The 14,279-nt window shown below is 42.0% G+C and overlaps 1 protein-coding gene across 1 annotated transcript in view; it reads right to left on the bottom strand.

Moving 5' to 3' along the window:
• Positions 1–7,919: 7,919 nt before the first annotated feature.
• LOC110512135 (zinc finger protein 436-like) overlaps positions 7,920–14,279 on the bottom strand; it is a 29,109-nt gene continuing 22,749 nt past the window's right edge. The window contains exon 2 of the mRNA XM_036972653.1: positions 7,920–9,035. Within this exon, the coding sequence (XP_036828548.1) occupies positions 8,146–9,035 (890 nt within the window). The 3' untranslated portion in view covers positions 7,920–8,145. The remainder of the gene's footprint in view (positions 9,036–14,279) is intronic.

Genomic DNA, 14,279 nt, shown 5'->3' with positions numbered 1-14,279 from the left:
TTGTTGAGGCTCCCCAGAGGATCCACGAAAGTCATGTCTCTCTCCTGTGTGAACGAGAACATCAAACAGATGGTGAACTTATGATCTTCTATTGCAATCAACGAAATGGGTGCTGTTGCGTCCCTTTGATATTTTAAGTAGAAATGATGCACCAATATTTAATTTTAAAAGCCTGTTATACTAGATGAGGGGAACTTTAATATAGACCACATGGAGAATGAGAATTCAATACATCGAAATCCTATAACAATGGCAGATTGCCCCTTAAACAATTCCTACAGTACTGAACAACATATTCAAGTGTAGAACTTCAGTAGAATGCCCCTTTAAAAACACACATTAGTTCAACAACGGCATAGTTTGTGCCCCTGTTTAAGACAGTACTCACGGGTGTTAATCGGAACTTCTGTCTCCTCCTCTTTTATTGAGATATCCTCCTCTTCCTCTTTTACTCCAAATGGTTCTTCCTCTTCTTTCAATGTTATGGCATCTTCCTCCTTTTTGATTCTGAAAGCTTCTACCTCCTCCCCTTCCACTCTGACAACCCCATCTCCTACTCTGACAATCCCATCTTCCTCTTTAACTGTAATATCATCCTCTTCTTCTTTCAATGTGATAGCCTCCTCTTCCTCCTTTTTCATCCTGAAAGCTTCTTCCTCTCCTTTCATCAGAGCTTTTTCTCCGTCGAGCTTAGTGAGCTCATGCTCCGAGCGATTAGCCTAGTGCAATATCAATGTAACACATTTGCTAATTTAACAAGCAAATCACGTTTAAATGAACTAGTAGATAGAACATAACGTAAACATAATTATGTTCTAAACACTAAGAGTAATATACACAATATTGGTCTAAAGAGCATCAATGTTTTACGTTCGCTAGCAAACCACCGCGGTGGGTGAATCAGAAGCCCTTTGTCGCTGTTGAGGACGCTTCCAGTTCCGTCCACTAGATTATACGTCACGCAAGAAGCATCACGTGAAAGACTCACATCGCTTCCCGCTGACTGGAGTGGCTAACGCAGATTGGAAAAGTATTAATTACAATGTTTATTCTGGAAAGCAATACCATAAGTAGTCATTTCAAAACAACCAGATGTTGTTTTCTCTTACTTCTTACAGCCAATACTTTACTCCAGGGCTGACCTGCCCATTAGACAGGATTAGGTGGCAGATTGAAGAGGGTGGCATATTCGAGCTAAATTGACCAAGGCTCCTCACTAACAACACTTCACATAATGGTGCCCAAAAACAATGAAAACTTCTCTCACCCAGTGGCATATGGGATATTTAGGTGAGTGTTGCTGTTGCCACATGAAGCAGTGCCCACTTTGCAAAAGGCAACATGGACAGATATGCCTCTACCTGTGTAGAGAAAGATGCCCCATTGTCCTTCCTGTCTCTGAAGTGCCCTTTATGGTGGTGGTATAGTTTGTATTATTTTTTTCTCATAGTTATTCTGAACCCACTGTCTGCAAGTCGTTGTTAAATTCGCCTGAGTGATTTGTATTTTCCTTAACTTTCTGAAGAGGAAACAGCCCAGAAATGCCCCTGTCTGAGTGCATTTGTCTACCACTATGTGTAGCTGTTAGCGATGATGCTAATGATCCACTATGTGTAGCTGTTAGCGATGATGCTAATGATCCACTATGTGTAGCTGTTAGCGATGATGCTAATGATCCACTATGTGTAGCTGTTAGCGATGATGCTAATGATCCACTATGTGTAGCTGTTAGCGATGACACTAATGATCCACTATGAGTAGCTGTTTTTATTTATTTATTTTTTAACCTTTATTTAACTAGGCAAGTCAGTTAAGAACTAATTCTTATTTACATTGACGCCCTACCACTTGCCATACCCTAACCCGGACGATGCTGTGTGCCGCCCCATGGGACTCCCAATCACGGACGGTTGTGATACAGCCCAGGATCAAACCAGGGTCTGTAGTGACGCTTCTAGCACTGAGATGCAGTGTCTTAGACCGCTGCGCCACTCGGGAACCAATGACGGTGTGTAGTGTCTGAGTGCAGTCTACCACTATGTGTAGCTGTTAGCGATGATGCTAATGACAACCATCTTCTGGTTGATGGAAAAGCTTTCCCACAAACCTTGTCAATTAAATGTTAACAACAAAGCAGTCTGTTCCTACCTGGCAGAATGATATCATGATTATTTGCATCAATCCAGTTGTGATTTGTTCAGCAAACTCTGCAATTACATGTGTGCTACAGAGACACTACAAACCAAGCAAGGCTCTTGCTGGTGCCACTTGTGGCAACACATGGACCATATGGTTTAATGGTGATCTCTATTCTGCACCATATGGTTTAACAGTGATCTCCATTCTACACCATATGGTTTAATGGTGATCTCCATTCTGCACCATATGGTTTAAAGGTGATCTCTATTCTGCACCATATGGTTTAATGGTGATCTCCATTCTGCACCATATGGTTTAACAGTGATCTCCATTCTGCACCATATGGTTTAACAGTGATCTCCATTCTACACCATATGGTTTAATGGTGATCTCCATTCTGCACCATATGGTTTAAAGGTGATCTCTATTCTGCACCATATGGTTTAATGGTGATCTCTATTCTGCACCATATGGTTTAATGGTGATCTCCATTCTGCACCATATGGTTTAACAGTGATCTCCATTCTGCACCATATGGTTTAATGGTGATCTCCATTCTGCACCATATGGTTTAACAGTGATCTCCATTCTGCACCATATGGTTTAATGGTGATCTCCATTCTGCACCATATGGTTTAATGGTGATCTCCATTCTGCACCATATGGTTTAATGGTGATCTCCATTCTATGAAAGCTGCTCTTCTCATTCCAACCACAACCATAAATAACTCTCTTAATTCAGGCACTGTGCCTTATTCCCTGAAGACTCTGCCTCCATTAAACCAACCTTGAAAACACCTGGACTGGTGTCCACCTTCAGGTCGCCAGCTGTACAGTGTTTCCTCCGACACATTGGTGCGGCTGGCTTCCGGGGTAAGAGAGCAGTGTGTCAAGAAGCAGTGCGGCTGGCTTCCGGGGTAAGAGAGCAGTGTGTCAAGAAGCAGTTCGGCTGGCAGGGTCGTGTTTCGGTGGACGCATTGTTCTCAACCTTCGCCTCTCCTGAGTCTGTACGGGAGTTACAGCGATGGGACATCACGAAATTTGGGACAAAAAGGGGGAGATTTTGTTTTTTGAATAGACCAGGACCCCAACACCCTAAACAATTACAGACCAATTGTTCTGCCTTTATTTTATCAGGCAGGTAAAATTAAGAACAAATTCTTATTGATGGCCTGGCTGTAATATACAAAGCCACTCTGTTAGATGTGATCAGACATTTAAAGCCACTCTGTTAGATGTGACCAGACTACTAGCGTCCCACCTCGACAACAGCCAGTGAATTGCAGGGCGCCATATTCAAAACAACAGAAATCCTATAATTAAAATTCCTCAAACATACAAGTATTTTACACCATTTTAAAGATCAACTTCTTGTAAATCCAGCTGAGTGCCCGATTTCAAATAGGCTTTATAGCGAAAGCACACCAACCGATTATGTTAGGTCAGCACCTAGTCACAGATAACCATACAGCCATTTTCCAGCCATGGAGAGGGCTCATAAAAGTAAGAAATAGCGATTTAAATGAATCACTAACCTTTGGTGATCTTCATCAGATGGCACTCACAGGACTTCATGTTACACAATAAATGCGTGTTTTGTTCGATAAAGTTAATCTTTGTCCAAAAATCTCATTTGAAATTGTTGTCATGTTCAGAATATTGCATTGTCTCAAACAAACATCCGGTGAAAGTGCAGAGAGCCACATCAATTAACAGAAATACTCATCATAAACATGGATAAAAGGTACAAGTGTTGAACATACGAATACAGATAAACTTCTCCTTAATGCAACCGCTGTGTCAGATTTGAAAAATGCTTTACGGCGAAAGCACACTTTGCGATTATGTTAGGTCAGCCCCTAGCCACAGAGAACCATACAGCCATTTTCCAACCACGGAGAGGAGTCACAAAAGTCTGAAATAGAGATTAAAATTAATCACTTACCTTTGATGATCTTCATCTGGTGGCACTCCCAGGTCTCCATGTTAGACAATAAATGTTTAAATGTTTAAATAAATGTAAATCTTTGTGTCCAAATACCTCATTTTGTTGGTGCGTTTTGTCCAGTAATCCGAATGCAGAAGGAGCGTGCACTAAGTCCAGCCGAAAAGTTTTTAAAAAGTACAACAAAAGTTAGTAGAAACATGCCAAACGATGTTTAAAATCAATCCTCAGGTTGTTTTTGTCAATAATATTTCAACCGGACAAAAGCTTCGTCAATAGGAAAGGAAAAACAAGAAAGGCGCGTTCCCGATCAGGCGCATGGCTGATAAATGGAAATTTCCACTGGCCACTGATTGAAAGTGCTGTTTCTCCCTCATTTTTTCAGATTAAAAGCCTGAAACAATGCCCAAACATTGGTCACATGTAGAGGAAGCCATAGAGCTCGTGAACTGGGTCCTAAGCCTTTGCACCTGGCTACTCCTACCCCGGTCAACAGCACTGCACCCCCCACAACAACTCGCCCAAGCCTTCCCCATTTCTCCTTCTCCCAAATCTGCTCAGCTGATGTTCTGAATGAGCTGCAAAATCTGGATCCCTACAAATCAGCCGGGCTAGACAATCTGGACCCTTTCTTTCTAAAATTATCTGCCAAAATTGTTGCCACCCCTATTACTAGCCTGTTCAACCTCTCTTTCGTGTCGTCTGAGATTCCCAAAGATTGGAAAGCCGCTGCGGTCATCCCCCTCTTCAAAGGGGGTGACACTCTTGACCCAAACTGCTACAGACCTATATCTATCCTACCATGCCTTTCTAAGGTCTTCGAAAGCCAAGTCAACAAACAGATTACCGACCATTTCGAATCTCACCATACCTTCTCTGCTATGCAATCTGGTTTCAGAGCTGGTCATGGGTGCACCTCAGCCACGCTCAAGGTCCTAAATGATATCTTAACCGCCATCGATAAGAAACATTACTGTGCAGCCGTATTCATTGATCTGGCCAAGGCTTTCGACTCTGTCAATCACCACATCCTCATCGGCAGACTCGACAGCCTTGGTTTCTCAAATGATTGCCTCGCCTGGTTCCCCAACTACTTCTCTGATAGATTTCAGTGTGTCAAATCGGAGGGTCTGCTGTCCGGACCTCTGGCAGTCTCTATGGGGGTGCCACAGGGTTCAATTCTTGGACCGGCTCTCTTCTCTGTATACATCAATGAGGTCGCTCTTGCTGCTGGTGAGTCTCTGATCCACCTCTACGCAGACGACACCATTCTGTATACTTCTGGCCCTTCTTTGGACACTGTGTTAACAACCCTCCAGGCAAGCTTCAATGCCATACAACTCTCCTTCCGTGGCCTCCAATTGCTCTTAAATACAAGTAAAACTAAATGCATGCTCTTCAACCGATCGCTACCTGTACCTACCCGCCTGTCCAACATTACTACTCTGGACGGCTCTGACTTAGAATACGTGGACAACTACAAATACTTAGGTGTCTGGTTAGACTGTAAACTCTCCTTCCAGACCCATATCAAACATCTCCAATCCAAAGTTAAATCTAGAATTGGCTTCCTATTTCGCAACAAAGCATCCTTCACTCATGCTGCCAAACATACCCTTGTAAAACTGACCATCCTACCAATCCTCGACTTTGGCGATGTCATTTACAAAATAGCCTCCAATACCCTACTCAACAAATTGGATGCAGTCTATCACAGTGCAATCCGTTTTGTCACCAAAGCCCCATATACTACCCACCATTGCGACCTGTACGCTCTCGTTGGCTGGCCCTCGCTTCATACTCGTCGCCAAACCCACCGGCTCCATGTCATCTACAAGACCCTGCTAGGTAAAGTCCCCCCTTATCTCAGCTCGCTGGTCACCATTGCATCTCCCACCTGTAGCACACGCTCCAGCAGGTATATCTCTCTAGTCACCCCCAAAACCAATTATTTCTTTGGCCGCCTCTCCTTCCAGTTCTCTGCTGCCAATGACTGGAACGAACTACAAAAATCTCTGAAACTGGAAACGCTTATCTCCCTCACTAGCTTTAAGCACCAGCTGTCAGAGCAGCTCACAGATTACTGCACCTGTACATAGCCCACCTATAATTTAGCCCAAACAACTACCTCTTTCCCTACTGTATTTTATTTATTTATTTATTTTGCTCCTTTGCACCCCATTATTTTTATTTCTACTTTGCACATTCTCCCATTGCAAATCTACCATTCCAGTGTTTTACTTGCTATATTGTATTTACTTTGCCACCATGGCCTTTTTGCCTTTACCTCCCTTATCTCACCTCATTTGCTCACATCGTATATAGACTTGTTTATACTGTATTATTGACTGTATGTTTGTTTTACTCCATGTGTAACTCTGTGTTGTTGTATGTGTGGAACTGCTTTGCTTTATCTTGGCCAGGTCGCAATTGTAAATGAGAACTTGCCTACCTGGTTAAATAAAGGTGAAAAAAAAAAAAAAGGTGAAAAAAAAAGTATGGTTTTTGTCATAAATAATTAAATAATATTTCAACCGGAGAAAAGCTTCGTCAATAGAAAAGGAGAAACAAGAAAGACGCGCTTGGCTCATGTCTGGAAATTTCCACTGTCCTCTCATTGAAAGTGCTGTATCGCCCTCACTTTTCAGAGTAAAAGCCTGAAACAATGCCTAAACACTGGTCACATGTAGAGGAAGCCATAGAGCTCTTGAACTGGGTCCTAAGTCTTTGTATGGTGGATAGGCTTTCAATGGAAAAACATCCTTTAAAAATAATGGTACTTCCTGGTTGGATTTTCCTCGTTTTCACCTGCCATATCCATTCTGTTATACTCGCAGACATTATTTTAAGTTTTGGAAACTTTAGAGTGGAAGATTTAGGCAGTTTAATTTGGGCTTTTCATCCAAAATTCCAAATGCTGCACCCCTACCCTAGTGAAGTTAAAGCCACTCTGTTAGATGTGACCACCCTATTAAAGACACTCTGTGTACTTCCCTGGTTAGGTTGCCGACGCATGCCAGATCTCATCTTACAACGTCTGAATAAGTATTTAACATATCAGCCAACCACATCATATGATATAGCATTCCGATGACCTACTGCACAGTTAAAGATGTGACACGCAACCATTGGTTGATGCAATGCAACATCTGCACGTCTCGTCGGTCAGGAACTCCACCAAGATCTGTATGTCATCATCATACTATTCATTTACAGCCCCTCTGTCAGATATAAATCATCAGAGTGGGAAACCAACTGACATGGAAACAATGGAGCAAATGTATCACTATCAGAGTGTATTATGACATCAGATAGAACTACTCAGACATTCCAAATATCACTTGATTATCAGAGGGGTGAATTATGACATCATATAGAACTACTCAGACATTCCAAATATCACTTGATTATCAGAGGGGTGAATTATGACATCATATAGAACTACTCAGACATTCCAAATCAAGCTTCATCTGTAAAATGTGACCATGCTATTTATTTTACAGCCACTCTGTCAGATATAAATCATCAGAGTGGGCCACCAACTGAAATGGGTATGGGGAGAAACACCTCTGGTAGTGGGGTTACTAAGAGTCTGGAAGGTTACCGTTGTGGCTTGTTCCAGCAATGCATTGAAGGGTTCCCGCCAAGGTACGGAGGCCCTCCACAACGTTAAGAAGTAACTCCTTGTGTCTTCCAATGGTGGCTCCTTGGAGGGAAACAATGGAGCAAAATGCATCACATCCAAATAGATTATCTGTAGTGCTGGAGGAATGACACACTCAGATAAACACACACATAGCCAGAGTTTTTAAATGATAATTTAATCACAGAGCAGTCTACATTAACACGGGCGTACTGTATATTTAAACTGAAATACTCCATATTCAATTCATGTTTTTCTAATAAAAACATACAAATCTATTTTTTGTACAGTTCGATTTCATATGGCATAATCAAAAAACACATTCTTCGTAAAAAATATAAGACAACGGGAGCACTGTAAGTTCTCTGATGATGTGATGTGAAATATCAATTTACAGGTCCTGGGAGCATTGGAAGGCTTATCTCCTGTGTGTGTCCTCATGTCTTTTCAGGTTCGCTAGCGAGGAAAATTTCTTTCTACACTGGGAGCAGTGGTAAGGCTTCTCCCCTGTGTGCAATCTCTTATGTTCTTTCAGGTGACTTAACTGGGCAAAACTCTTTCCACACTGAGAGCAGTGGTAAGGCTTCTCTCCGGTGTGTGTTCTTTGATGACGTTTCAGGTGACCTAACTGTGTAAAACGCTTTGCACACTGGGAGCAGTGGTATGGCTTTTCCCCTGTATGTATTCTCTCATGTTCTTTCAGGTCCCTTGACTGGTTAAAACTCTTTCCACACTGGGAGCAGTGGTGTGGCTTTTCTCCTGTATGTATTCTCTCATGATCTTTCAGGTCCCTTGACTGGTTAAAACTCTTTCCACACTGGGAGCAGTGGTATGGCTTTTCTCCTGTATGTATTCTCTCGTGCATTTTCAGGGACCCTATCCGGGTAAAACTCTTTCCACACTGGGAGCAGTGATGAGGAGTATTTCCTGTGTGTGTCCTTTCATGTCTTTTCAGGCTCGCTGACAAGGAAAAGTTCTTTCCACACTGGGAGCATTGGAAAGGTTTATCGCCTGTGTGCGTCTTCTCATGTATTTTCAGGCATCCTGATGAGGAAAATCTCTTTACACACAAGGAGCAGGGGTAAGGCTTGTCTCCTGTGTGCATTCTCTCATGCATTTTCAGGGACCCTATCCGGGTAAAACTCTTTCCACACTGGGAGCAGTGGTAAGGTTTATCACCTGTGTGTGTCCTCTCGTGTCTTTTCATGTTCCCTAACTGGGTAAAACTCTTCGCACACTGGGAGCAGTGGTATGGTCTTGCTGGTTTGGCCATTTCTTCCTCTGGTTCCTCAGAGTCTGGTCTTTCTCCTGCCAAAAACAAACAAAGTGTTTATTTAATCATAGAGACATGAATGAAACTTCCACATGATTCCACATATTTAATCCAAATCAGATCCATTTTACAGTGTGGCTTTAGAGGAATACAGAGAGATTCTGGTAACTAGCATTAGCGCAATGACTGGAAGTCTACAGGTACAGTCGCATATGCTAAATAAAATAAGGGCTAAATAAAACAAAGGCTAAATAAAATAAGGGTTAAATAAAATAAGGGTTAAATAAAATAAGGGTAAAATAAAAGAAAGAGGGAAAAAGAAAGACATCCAGTCATTTCACTAACACTAGTTATCATTGGCTCACAAAACAACCTCTTAAGTTCCTTCCTGCTGCACACAGACACCATAACAACGGTATCCAGGACTGACAGAAAGAATCTCACGCTGTTCCTACATTAAAAAACAACATATTCAATGTAGAACTTAACTAGAATGTCCATACAGGGGGATTCCTCACTACGTGTCATCCTTCTACAGTAGAATGTCCATACAGGGGGATTCGTCACTACGTGTCATCCTTTTACAGTAGAATGTCCATACAGGGGGATTCGTCACTACATGTCATCCTTCTACAGTAGAATGTCCATACAGGGGGAGATGAGATGATAATGTAGCAATACAGAGCCTGTTCTTCCATTTACAGCTGTTTTGGAGATGAGATGATAATGTAGCAATACAGAGCCTGTTCTTCCATTTACAGCTGTTATGGAGATGAGATGATAATGTAGCAATACAAAGCCTGTTCTTCTATTTACAGCTGTTATGGAGATGAGATGATAATGTAGCAATACAGAGCCTGTTCTTCTATTTACGGCTGTTATGGAGATGAGATGATAATGAAGCAATACAGAGCCTGTTCTTCCATTTACAGCTGTTATGGAGATGAGATGATAATGGAGCAATACAGAGCCTGTTCTTCTATTTACAGCTGTTATGGAGATGATCATGTAGCAATACAGAGCCTGTTCTTCTATATGGAGATGAGATGATCATGTAGCAATACAGAGCCTGTTATTCTATATGGAGATGAAATGATAATGGAGCAATACAGAGCTTGTTCTTCCATTTACAGCTAAATTGAATTGCCTTGAGGTTTGTGTTTTTACAGTCTTGTAAAGACAGGGGGGTTTACAGGGACAGGCAATGTGACATCCATCACTTTATTAACAATTTATCAGCGCTGGTTAATAAAGTAGCTTAAAAAAGAATTTTCTGCTGCTTCCCCCACGGATCGGATCTGGATCCAACCAGGTCTATACGGAACCGAGACATTTGGTTTGTTCACAGGTTATGGATCCAACCAGGTCTATACGGAACCGAGACATTTGGTTTGTTCACAGGTTATGATCCAACCAGGTCTATACGGAACCGAGACATTTGGTTTGTTCACAGGTTATGGATCCAACCAGGTCTATACGGAACCGAGACATTTGGTTTGTTCACAGGTTATGGATCCAACCAGGTCTATACGGAACCGAGACATTTGGTTTGTTCACAGGTTATGGATCCAACCAGGTCTATACGGAACCGAGACATTTGGTTTGTTCACAGGTTATGGATCCAACCAGGTCTATACGGAACCGAGACATTTGGTTTGTTCACAGGTTATGGATCCAACCAGGTCTATACGGAACCGAGACATTTGGTTTGTTCACAGGTTATGGATCCAACCAGGTCTATACGGAACCGAGACATTTGGTTTGTTCACAGGTTATGGATCCAACCAGGTCTATACGGAACCGAGACATTTGGTTTGTTCACAGGTTATGGATCCAACCAGGTCTATACGGAACCGAGACATTTGGTTTGTTCACAGGTTATGGATCCAACCAGGTCTATACGGAAGGTTATGGATCCAACCAGGTCTATACGGAAGGTTATGGATCCAACCAGGTCTATACGGAACCAAGACATTTGGTTTGTTCACAGGTTATGGATCCAACCAGGTCTATACGGAAACGAGACATTTGGTTTGTTCACAGGTTATGGATCCAACCAGGTCTATACGGAACCGAGACATTTGGTTTGTTCACAGGTTATGGATCCAACCAGGTCTATACGGAACCGAGACATTTGGTTTGTTCACAGGTTATGGATCCAACCAGGTCTATATGGAACCGAGACATTTGGTTTGTTCACAGGTTATGGATCCAACCAGGTCTATACGGAACCGAGACATTTGGTTTGTTCTCAGGTTATGGATCCAACCAGGTCTATACGGAACAGAGACATTTGGTTTGTTCACAGGTTATGGATCCAACCAGGTCTATACGGAACAGAGACATTTGGTTTGTTCACAGGTTATGAATCCAACCAGGTCTATACGGAACAGAGACATTTGGTTTGTTCACAGGTTATGGATCCAACCAGGTCTATACGGAACCGAGACATTTGGTTTGTTCACAGGTTATGGATCCAACCAGGTCTATACGGAACCGAGACATTTGGTTTGTTCACAGGTTATGGATCCAACCAGGTCTATACGGAACCGAGACATTTGGTTTGTTCACAGGTTATGGATCCAACCAGGTCTATACGGAACCGAGACATTTGGTTTGTTCACAGGTTATGGATCCAACCAGGTCTATACGGAACCGAGACATTTGGTTTGTTCACAGGTTATGGATCCAACCAGGTCTATACGGAACCGAGACATTTGGTTTGTTCACAGGTTATGGATCCAACCAGGTCTATACGGAACAGAGACATTTGGTTTGTTCACAGGTTATGGATCCAACCAGGTCTATATGGAACCGAGACATTTGGTTTGTTCACAGGTTATGGATCCAACCAGGTCTATACGGAACCGAGACATTTGGTTTGTTCACAGGTTATGGATCCAACCAGGTCTATATGGAACAGAGACATTTGGTTTGTTCACAGGTTATGGATCCAACCAGGTCTATACGGAACCGAGACATTTGGTTTGATCACAGGTTTTGGATCCAACCAGGTCTATACGGAAGGTTATGGATCCAACCAGGTCTATACGGAAGGTTATGGATCCAACCAGGTCTATACGGAAGGTTATGGATCCAACCAGGTCTATACGGAAGGTTATGGATCCAACCAGGTCTATATGGAACCGAGACATTTGGTTTGTTCACAGGTTATGGATCCAACCAGGTCTATACGGAACCGAGACATTTGGTTTGTTCACAGGTTATGGATCCAACCAGGTCTATATGGAACAGAGACATTTGGTTTGTTCACAGGTTATGGATCCAACCAGGTCTATATGGAACCGAGACATTTGGTTTGTTCACAGGTTATGGATCCAACCAGGTCTATACGGAACCGAGACATTTGGTTTGATCACAGGTTATGGATCCAACCAGGTCTATACGGAAGGTTATGGATCCAACCAGGTCTATACGGAAGGTTATGGATCCAACCAGGTCTATACGGAAGGTTATGGATCCAACCAGGTCTATACGGAAGGTTATGGATCCAACCAGGTCTATATGGAACCGAGACATTTGGTTTGTTCACAGGTTATGGATCCAACCAGGTCTATACGGAAGGTCATGGATTCAACCAGGTCTATACGGAAGGTCATGGATCCAACCAGGTCTATACGGAAGGTCATGGATCCAACCAGGTCTATACGGAAGGTCATGGATCCAACCAGGTCTATACGGAAGGTTATGGATCCAACCAGGTCTATACGGAAGGTTATGGATCCAACCAGGTCTATACGGAAGGTTATGGATCCAACCAGGTCTATACGGAAGGTTATGGATCCAACCAGGTCTATACGGAAGGTTATGGATCCAACCAGGTCTATAAGGAAGGTTATGGATCCAACCAGGTCTATACGGAAGGTTATGGATCCAACCAGGTCTATACGGAAGGTTATGGATCCAACCAGGTCTATACGGAAGGTCATGGATCCACATTGAACATCCTTTGTTTTGTTTTTTTTCTGAAATAAATGGAGGAATTTCTTTTACATTCATTTATTAGTTAACGTTTTGAACTTTAAATTTCAACGTCTCCCCACCAACCATCAACCCCATTCACATGGGATTTGCGGAATGTTGCCCGGAAAAATAATAATTGGTCAACGTTTATATGGTCCCCTTTCACCCAGCTTACCTTTTACCACATTCTGGTCAGCAATTGCCTTTAATATCGCCATCGATTAGCTGCAACTGAGCAAGAGACATTCAACCTTTGACCTTGTTGTTTGCGATCGTTGTAAATGGTAAATAATTAGTCAATATTTAGCTTTTAAATTGTGTTAATTTAACTGTTATTCACGGTACATACATCTTTATGTGCACCCAATATCCTTATTAATTTGGGTTTCAACACCTGAGGAAGTGGAAACTCAAATCACATTAGCTAGATCTCTAAATAATAATACTACTCCTAACAGGCCCATTGGCCGCCGGCCATGTCACCTTCATAATATATAAATCACATTAGCTAGATCTCTAAATAATAATACTACTCCTAACAGGCCCATGGGGCGCCGGCCATGTCACCTTCATAATATATTTTTTGTAAGCGTCAATTTTGACCATCCCACCCAACTATAAAACCAGCCTGGAACAAACTTGGGATTGTTCATGTAATAGGAACACACACACACTGCACACACCCTTTGATTTTCCCATGAAGAACTTAAACAATTTCAACAATATTTTTTATTCAATAGCTGGCCGAATTTCACGAAACTGGCACTTGACAACAACAAAAAATAAATTGCTCTTGGATCACTAAGATTCGATTGATCTATTTCATAATAATTGTTATGTTATTTTTATGTATAAATAATAAAAGCCTAAATTACTTAAGTATCCATTTTATTTTGACTAATAAATCCTAAATATTGGTGCGTAACGGTAATGACAAGAGGGTTTTGAAACGGTAATGACAAGAGGGTTTTGAAACGGTAATGACAAGAGGGTTTTGAAACGGTAATGACAAGAGGGTTTTGAAACGGTAATGACAAGAGGGTTTTGAAACGGTAATGACAAGAGGGTTTTGAAACGGTAATGACAAGAGGGTTTCATTACGGTAATGACAAGAGGGTTTCATTACGGTAATGACAAGAGGGTTTCATTACGGTAATGACAAGAGGGTTTCATTACAGTAATGACAAGAGGGTTTTGAAACGGTAATGACAAGAGGGTTTTGTAACGGTAATGACAAGAGGGTTTTGTAACGGTAATGACAAGAGGGTTTTGAAACGGTAATGACAAGAGGGTTT

This window comes from Oncorhynchus mykiss, unplaced genomic scaffold, assembly GCF_013265735.2.
Source record: "Oncorhynchus mykiss isolate Arlee unplaced genomic scaffold, USDA_OmykA_1.1 un_scaffold_189, whole genome shotgun sequence".
NCBI classification, from domain to species: Eukaryota; Metazoa; Chordata; class Actinopteri; order Salmoniformes; family Salmonidae; genus Oncorhynchus; species Oncorhynchus mykiss.
This window is presented reverse-complemented; position numbering and strand designations above follow the sequence as displayed.